Source organism: Temnothorax nylanderi, unplaced genomic scaffold, assembly GCF_030848795.1.
Source record: "Temnothorax nylanderi isolate EJ_2023f unplaced genomic scaffold, tnyl_v1.0 TNYL_tig0028_pilon, whole genome shotgun sequence".
NCBI lineage: Eukaryota > Metazoa > Arthropoda > Insecta > Hymenoptera > Formicidae > Temnothorax > Temnothorax nylanderi.
The window spans coordinates 1,160,512-1,167,473 of NW_027249090.1; the positions used below are offsets into that span (position 1 = coordinate 1,160,512).

The 6,962-nt window shown below is 34.3% G+C and overlaps 1 protein-coding gene across 3 annotated transcripts; it reads right to left on the reverse strand.

Annotated features, from left to right (window-relative positions):
* Positions 1-1,710: 1,710 nt before the first annotated feature.
* LOC139770303 (potassium voltage-gated channel protein Shaw) lies at positions 1,711-6,124 on the reverse strand. Of its 3 annotated transcripts, none has more exons than XM_071702185.1 (7): positions 5,232-6,124; positions 4,761-5,072; positions 3,594-4,046; positions 3,042-3,329; positions 2,452-2,661; positions 2,123-2,314; positions 1,711-2,026 (listed from the first exon to the last, which is right to left on the reverse strand). In XM_071702185.1, the coding sequence occupies exons 2-7, from the start codon at positions 5,046-5,048 to the stop codon at positions 1,901-1,903; spliced, it is 1,557 nt and encodes a 518-aa protein (XP_071558286.1). In that variant the 5' UTR covers positions 5,049-5,072; positions 5,232-6,124; the 3' UTR covers positions 1,711-1,900. The 3 variants fall into 3 exon arrangements, with proteins under 3 accessions (XP_071558286.1, XP_071558284.1, XP_071558285.1); XM_071702183.1 differs by having other exon boundaries at positions 4,761-5,113; positions 5,232-6,123; XM_071702184.1 differs by having other exon boundaries at positions 4,761-5,135; positions 5,232-6,123.
* Positions 6,125-6,962: the final 838 nt, after the last annotated feature.

The following is a 6,962-nucleotide window of genomic DNA, read 5'->3' on the forward strand; positions in this document are numbered from 1 at the left end:
TAATACTGAGAAAATGAAAATTTTGATAAATTATTTTTATTATTATATATATATAAAATCCTTATTTATAAATAAACAATTAAAATAAAATATACACGAGAGGTAATTGATGTATTCCGCGGAAATATCATATACTTTTTATTAAAGTATCGAGTTACGATTTCGTTGAAGATACCCGAGGAAATGATTAATTTTACGGCAATGATGGATGCAAATTTTCAAAGAAATTGTAGGCGAAAATGTTTAAATTACACATTCTGCATGTTAAATATATCAAATAAATTTCTTAGAATGGATATATTCAGCGAGTTAACAAGGTTCCAAAGTATAAGTAATGCCATTTTCTTGAAAAATCAACATAAATGTACGAATCGGAAGGATAATTATCTAATTAGCAGTAAAGCCTTTATCGATCCTACTGGCTAGCATTATAATCGTCATGACAATACGGCCATTATTTAATCAGTTATAATCGTCAAGACGTTTTTCGAGCATTTTGGTCCTTTTAAATAATTGTCATGACGATTATAATGATAGCCAGTAAAGTCTTTACTGTTAATTAGGTTATTTATTGACTGGCGAAGTAAACGTTTCTTATTCAATAAGAAATTATGTCATAAAAAGCATTAGATTAATATCAAAAGATAGATTCCCATCTTTCTCTAACTAAAATAAATCAAATAAATCAAATAAATAAATAAAATATTCTCAAATATAAATATTATATGAAATGTACGCTTTGTTGTTTCTGTCTTTAGACAATTGCGTAATTTGCAGAACCAACTTGATAAATAATACTAGATGGCCGTTAATCGACCAACGATAGCAATCTCTTCGGAAAATCAAGATTGCCTGACAAGGGTGACGATTCGAACCGAGTTTGACGTAAGAGCCCGTGCCCGAGGAGTGTCGATGAAGTAGGAAGATGTACAAATACTTGTTACGAAGTAGGAATACGATGCTCGTGCGTACATACTACATACGAGGTGTCGCGTTTACGCGACACGTATCACGTGTGGGTTACAAGACATATCCCGGGGCCGTGCGGAGTGGGTAGTTCTGCTCGAGTGGGGTCGTCGCTACTCTCAGGCGAATTTCTCCACCGGTCGATGGCTTACGCTTGCGCGCTGTTGCCTCTTCAGGGGCAGCCTTACTCCCGAGTTGTGTACCAAATTTACGCCGTCAGAACAACCCTGACACTCACCCATTAGCCGCGAGTGAAGAGGATTAACGTTCGATAACCCGAAGATAATACCGATCATCCGCGATACCATCTCGAGATGTTGTCCTCCTTTGTTCTCCTTGAACTTTCTGAAACTCGGTGTCGAGACGCTTACAAACTTATTTTCTGCTATTTTCTTCATTAAGAGGATTAAGTTAATTGTTTAATAAACAAACTGTGTGGACAGATATGATTATCGGAAATAATATCGATCATTAATGAAACTATCGCGAATATTTCTTCATTTTTGATGATACTTCTAGATTCAAATATTTAATCAACAGTAAATCGTAACAGTATTTATTCTATATGTGGATTTAGTACAACAGAAAAAAACAGCAATAAGCCTAAAGTATTTATCCGTCACCAAAGTAGCCAAATAAAAAGAAATTACAAAATAGAAAACAACTTCGCAGTAAAGATTAAACTAATACTTATGCAAGAACATTCTTTTAAGTATCGACTTTACGAATATTTTCTCACAATAATTTTAATATTCAAGAAGACAATATTTATTTTATTATTGACTACAAATGTATACACGTCTTTTTATTTTACATCCACTATATATAACAAATAATTTATCACTAGTACGAATCGTAATTTTCTATTGTTATTTTCTTTATCAATATATATTTCAATTGTTTTCTGGTATCATCACAAAAGTATCGGAAATAGCTATACAAGTGGATACAAGTGACTCTCGTTCTCAAATCCCTGAAGATGCATTTTGCTATCGAACTGACTGATATTGTTTCCATTTCGATTAAAGCTTCTGTTCGATTCTGAAATATCTATGCTTGGCTGTAAATAAACAAAAAATAAAATTACACAAATGTAAAAAGATATTTGCAAGTTATTTATAATGATTTATGTAAAAAATATATTAACGTGTGATACCTGTAATTGTAATACATCTTCTAATTTATCGGCGGTTGATCGAGGTGTTAAGTCCATTATTGATTTAGAAGCTGAACTCGGTAGAAGTTGATGATTCTCGCTGTCAACGTAATTCTGATACGGTGACCTCGTTCGTCTTGGAGAAAAAGCCGGTAGAACTCTTCTTCTTTGTTTTGGTAGCTTGCTGCGCGCCTAAAAAATTTACTTTTTCGTGTATACATATACGTGTCCAATTTTTATATAAAATCAATTTCGACTGCATTGTGATCAGATGGCTACATATAAATTAGTGAGCATGCCGAAGCGTACAAAGGATATAATGCGAGTACCTGCGTGTGCGAGTAGAACATAGAAAAGTTGCTGACAATGACCGGAACTGGAAGAGCGATAGTCAGGACACCGGCGAGAGCGCACAGTCCGCCGATGAACATGCCGGGGAAAGTTTTCGGTGTCATGTCGCCGTAGCCTACAGTGGTCATGGTAACCAAGGCCCACCATAAACCTCGCGGTATACTGTCAAAATCATTATTGGGATTTTCCTGCAAAGTATTGCAATATGGCATGAAAAGCTAGGACATAGCTTTGGCCATCTCGCAAATTTTGCGAGAATATTAAATTTAATCACTATTCTTGAAGATCAGACATATCGATTAATCTAATAGAAATTTCCAAATTTTCTTCAAATCACTTCGTCACATTTTTACTACTGTATTCACATGCAATCCGCGTTATTACATGCGAAGAAGAGATGAGATCAAATTCTAAGACTGAGTCTAAACATTTATTTTTTATACAGAAGACTAAAGCTTCCCGCAAATTCGACTGTAAAAGTCCTACCTACTTTATTTAAACTGCACCCAGAATTGTGCCCTTAAAATATTTAGCGCTATCCCTCGTAAAACTAGAAGTGGAAGTGTACCTGCAGATGTTCAACATGGAATATGAGACTGGCAAAAAGCACGATCCCTAGTACAAGGAAGAAGACGAGTAAAGCCAACTCTTTGGCGGATGCCTTAAAGGTGTGGATAAGGATTCTAAGTCCGGGCGAGTGTCTCGTCAACTTGAATAGTCGTAGAACACGCGCTATTGACAGAAGCTCCAGATAAAGGTTTGGTTTTGCTAGAAACTCCGTGTAGAAGCTCATCGTCGCCACTAGATCGATCGCATTGACCGGCGACATGGCGAAGCGCCTCAGGCTGGGACTTACCTGCAATTAAGTTATATAGTATCGTAGCGTTCACTATATGTTACTCATCACGGCCGAAGATAACCCGGTTTATTGATTATAAATTAGAAAGAGTTAACATTTATAATAGAATTATAATAAAATATTGAGGCAAAAGTGAAGATATTCGATTATCTCGTGCAGATCGGAAATCAAATATTCAGCAAAATATTCAGTAAAATGTAATAAAATGTAATCATAAAACGATGACGATTAAATTAACGCAAATATAATAAGATATCGTACAAGACAGCGGAGTGCTATTTCCATAGTGAGCCAAGCATTACACGCGTGTTCCAGATAGAAAAACGCTGGATGAGGGCGAGTGATGGTTTCAGTAATATTCGAACATTCTCCCCTCAATTCTTCGTAATCGAATTTATTCCTCGGGGATTCTACTGGCGCATGACTCTTCACGCAGAAACAGAGTACCGACAGACAAATAAAGAATACTGATACGCAGGCTATATATTTGGCCATTGCTGAAGAGTACGGCTCATCGAAAAGAACCCAAATGCGGCACCGTAATCTTTGCCATCTCGTTAAGGTCCCTTTACGATACTCATCCTCGAAACCGTAAACCTGAGCGATTTCTTCGTCGGTGAGCTTTTCACCCTCGACGTCGAGCTTATCGAGGATTGCCAAGGTGGCTTGCGTATCTCGATGAACGCTATATGTGCTCCAACAACACGGCTCTACCTAAAGAATGTCATCTTAATTAAGAGATTATTAAGGTACTCCAACGATATACCGTAATTACTTATAAATCGTGTCACATCATTTCTATATGAAGCAGATCACACAATATGTATATATATAAAGAACTTACTATAATAAAATGCATAAAAGATATTTTGTTTAAACAATTTCTATATAGATTTGAATTTTTTTAGTTTTCTATTTAATCACGAATCTCTAAATGATGATGTTTCTTACCGTTCTATTATTTTTTTCAAATCCTCCTCAATTTATGCGTGAAAGAGAAAACATATAACTTCAATTTAAAAGAACATACTCGATCTTCACTTTTTTATCTTTCCTTGTCTAATTTTTTCAGAAAACTGAATGCTAATTTCAAATATTTCAACAAAATAAAAGAGAAATTTGATTTACATTAAAATTAATTGTTGATGCGTCACAGATTGCAAGCGTGATTAAAGTTGCTTTAAATAATTGACAGAATATTGACACGAAATTATTGGATTTTATATCCGTAATATATGTATTTTGTAATATTAATACTACATTTTGTAATATTAATGCTACATGTGTATTCTATTTTATTGATATTATTTTTCGATATATATATATATATATATATATATATATATATGTATATATATATAAAATTTAGGATTGATAATTAACGAATAACATTATGCAATTTATTTGGAGCAAAAGTATCAAACCAACCTGATTGGAGTCGAGACCCCAAAACTCCAGTTCCTCTTCGAAAAGCGGACCGCACACGTCCGCTGAATAATGCAGTTTTCCAGTACGATAATAATTGAGCACTTGCGCGAAAACATCTGGATGCCTGTCGTAAAAGTATTCATTTAAAACCGGGTCGTAATTCGCTAACGCCTCCGTTAACCGTGACAATCTGGTTGCTGGGATTTTCTTCAGTGTCGCTTTATACGTCTCGTGTCGAACACCACCCACATTCAATGTCACCCGATCGTTCCATTTTCCGTCTTTCATTTTTTTCGCCCTATATAGCTCCTCCTCGTAGAATATGCAGAAAAGGATATCCGTGTGAAGGGGAACTTGCAAAATTTCAAGCGGCAGCTAAATAAAGCGCATCATTCGACGCATCGATCTTTCCCGCTAATTAATAAGTAATTAGCGTTAAGCAGTTATGCAACGAATTTTATTTTTACTCACCTTATTCGAGAATCTCCAACAATTTAGAGAGCGAATAGTAAAAGAAACAAATTTTTTACTGTTACAGGCTTTGCATCAACGAGACTCGTTTGATGACTAGTGCGCGAAACCATAAGGTTCGGTAAAAAGGAACGACTTGCGCCGCACATACGTGCTTTCCCGTTCTATAAATTCGCACGTGTTTATTTGTATGACGCGCCCCACACACATACACACACAAATCCGTTTGTCCAGTTAGAAATGCAAAGTCACGTAATGGACGGTTTGTTGCCTCGTTGAAATTCTGTTAAATAACATTTCGATGAAAAAAAAAAACAGTGCGCATACAGATCTCTTTTATTTCATACGTAATATGAGAACAATATCATCTGCAATAATTCGCTATGGAACATAACGTTGACGAGATGTCCGTAGAACTTTTATAACTCGATAAAACATTTATCTTTATGATGCGGATGTTGTCGATTAAAATGAACATCTACATTACTTTCGAATTTTTTTACTTACAATTTATCATAGATAGCCATGTATGTCTTTTATCCATATACATAATTTTATGCACAAAAAAATAGAGGACACTAAACGCCTTAAAAATGTTTCAAATTTTCATGAATATTTCCAGACGATATTTACCCAAGCAGAACAAAGAGTCATGATGAGGTCAAAGTGACGCTAAAGTGGCGTTAAAATATTTTTTAATAATTATTTGGAGTCATTTTGATGCCATTTTGATCTCATGATTTTTTATTCTGCTTGGATTATAACCAATGATTCAAGAATGTTATATATAATGTCAATCTCTGTAACGTTTCCGAAATATTTTTGAAGGATATTCGGATATATTACAGATTGCAGGTAATGATATCATTGATCATTAAATAGTTTTAAAAAATACATTTGTTTCGTTATCCAATATATGGATAATTTAAATATATTTATATAATTAAAATATATCTATAATTTAAATTATATCGTCTTGATTCGCTTTTATGCTTCGATATGTAATAAAATTGTAAAATTAAAATATGCTAATATCTCTTTGTAATCTGAAATCTGCCGGTACATATGAAATCTACATCGATTTTACACATAGATATGCATTTGTCATGCGTGCGACCTCTCTGCATCAGTGAAAGAACTACAAATACGTATACAGGATGCTTCAAAAACATTTACATAATGTATAAATCTACATATATAAACATACAATAATGTGTAATAAATATACGATAATATATACACAAATTTTACTTTTGGAATCAATTTTGATTAACAAAATTTTCAATTTATAAGATTAACAAACATGAAAACAGTGGCATTAACTTGGTGCAAAGTTCAGAAAGATTTATAAACTGGATGAATAAACGTTGAATTAAAATATTGTTGAAATATACTATAAAAATAAGGCTAAAAATTTAAACAATTAAACACATCAATAATTCAACGAAAAAGATAATAGGATAAAAATTCGATTATCCGATTAAAATTATGTCGACCAAAATACTTAGTCGCTTGAACAGAGGGTAGTTCCGATCCCGCAACAAAGAGGGTGACGGCAGAAGGATGTGCAGGAGCTCCATCTAGTCTCGACGTGGCCGGTCTTGTACTCTTCTCTTCTTCTCCCTCCTCCCTCCTCTTTCTTATTATCTCTCTCTCTCTCTCTCTTTCTTTCTTCGTTTCTCCTTCCTTTCTTCTCTTCTCTTCTTCGCTCATCTCATAATCGTAGGCGTC

Excerpts from the sequence above, each read along its gene's own strand:
- LOC139770303 (XM_071702185.1), bottom strand. The coding sequence starts at position 5,048 with ATGAAAGACGGAAAATGGAACGATCGGGTGACATTGAATGTGGGTGGT. Across the intron at positions 3,330-3,593 it reads AAATAGCACTCCGCTGTCTT|GTAAGTCCCAGCCTGAGGCG; the intron begins GTACGATATCTT and ends ACTTAATTGCAG. Across the intron at positions 2,315-2,451 it reads TGTTCTACTCGCACACGCAG|GCGCGCAGCAAGCTACCAAA; the intron begins GTACTCGCATTA and ends TAAATTTTTTAG.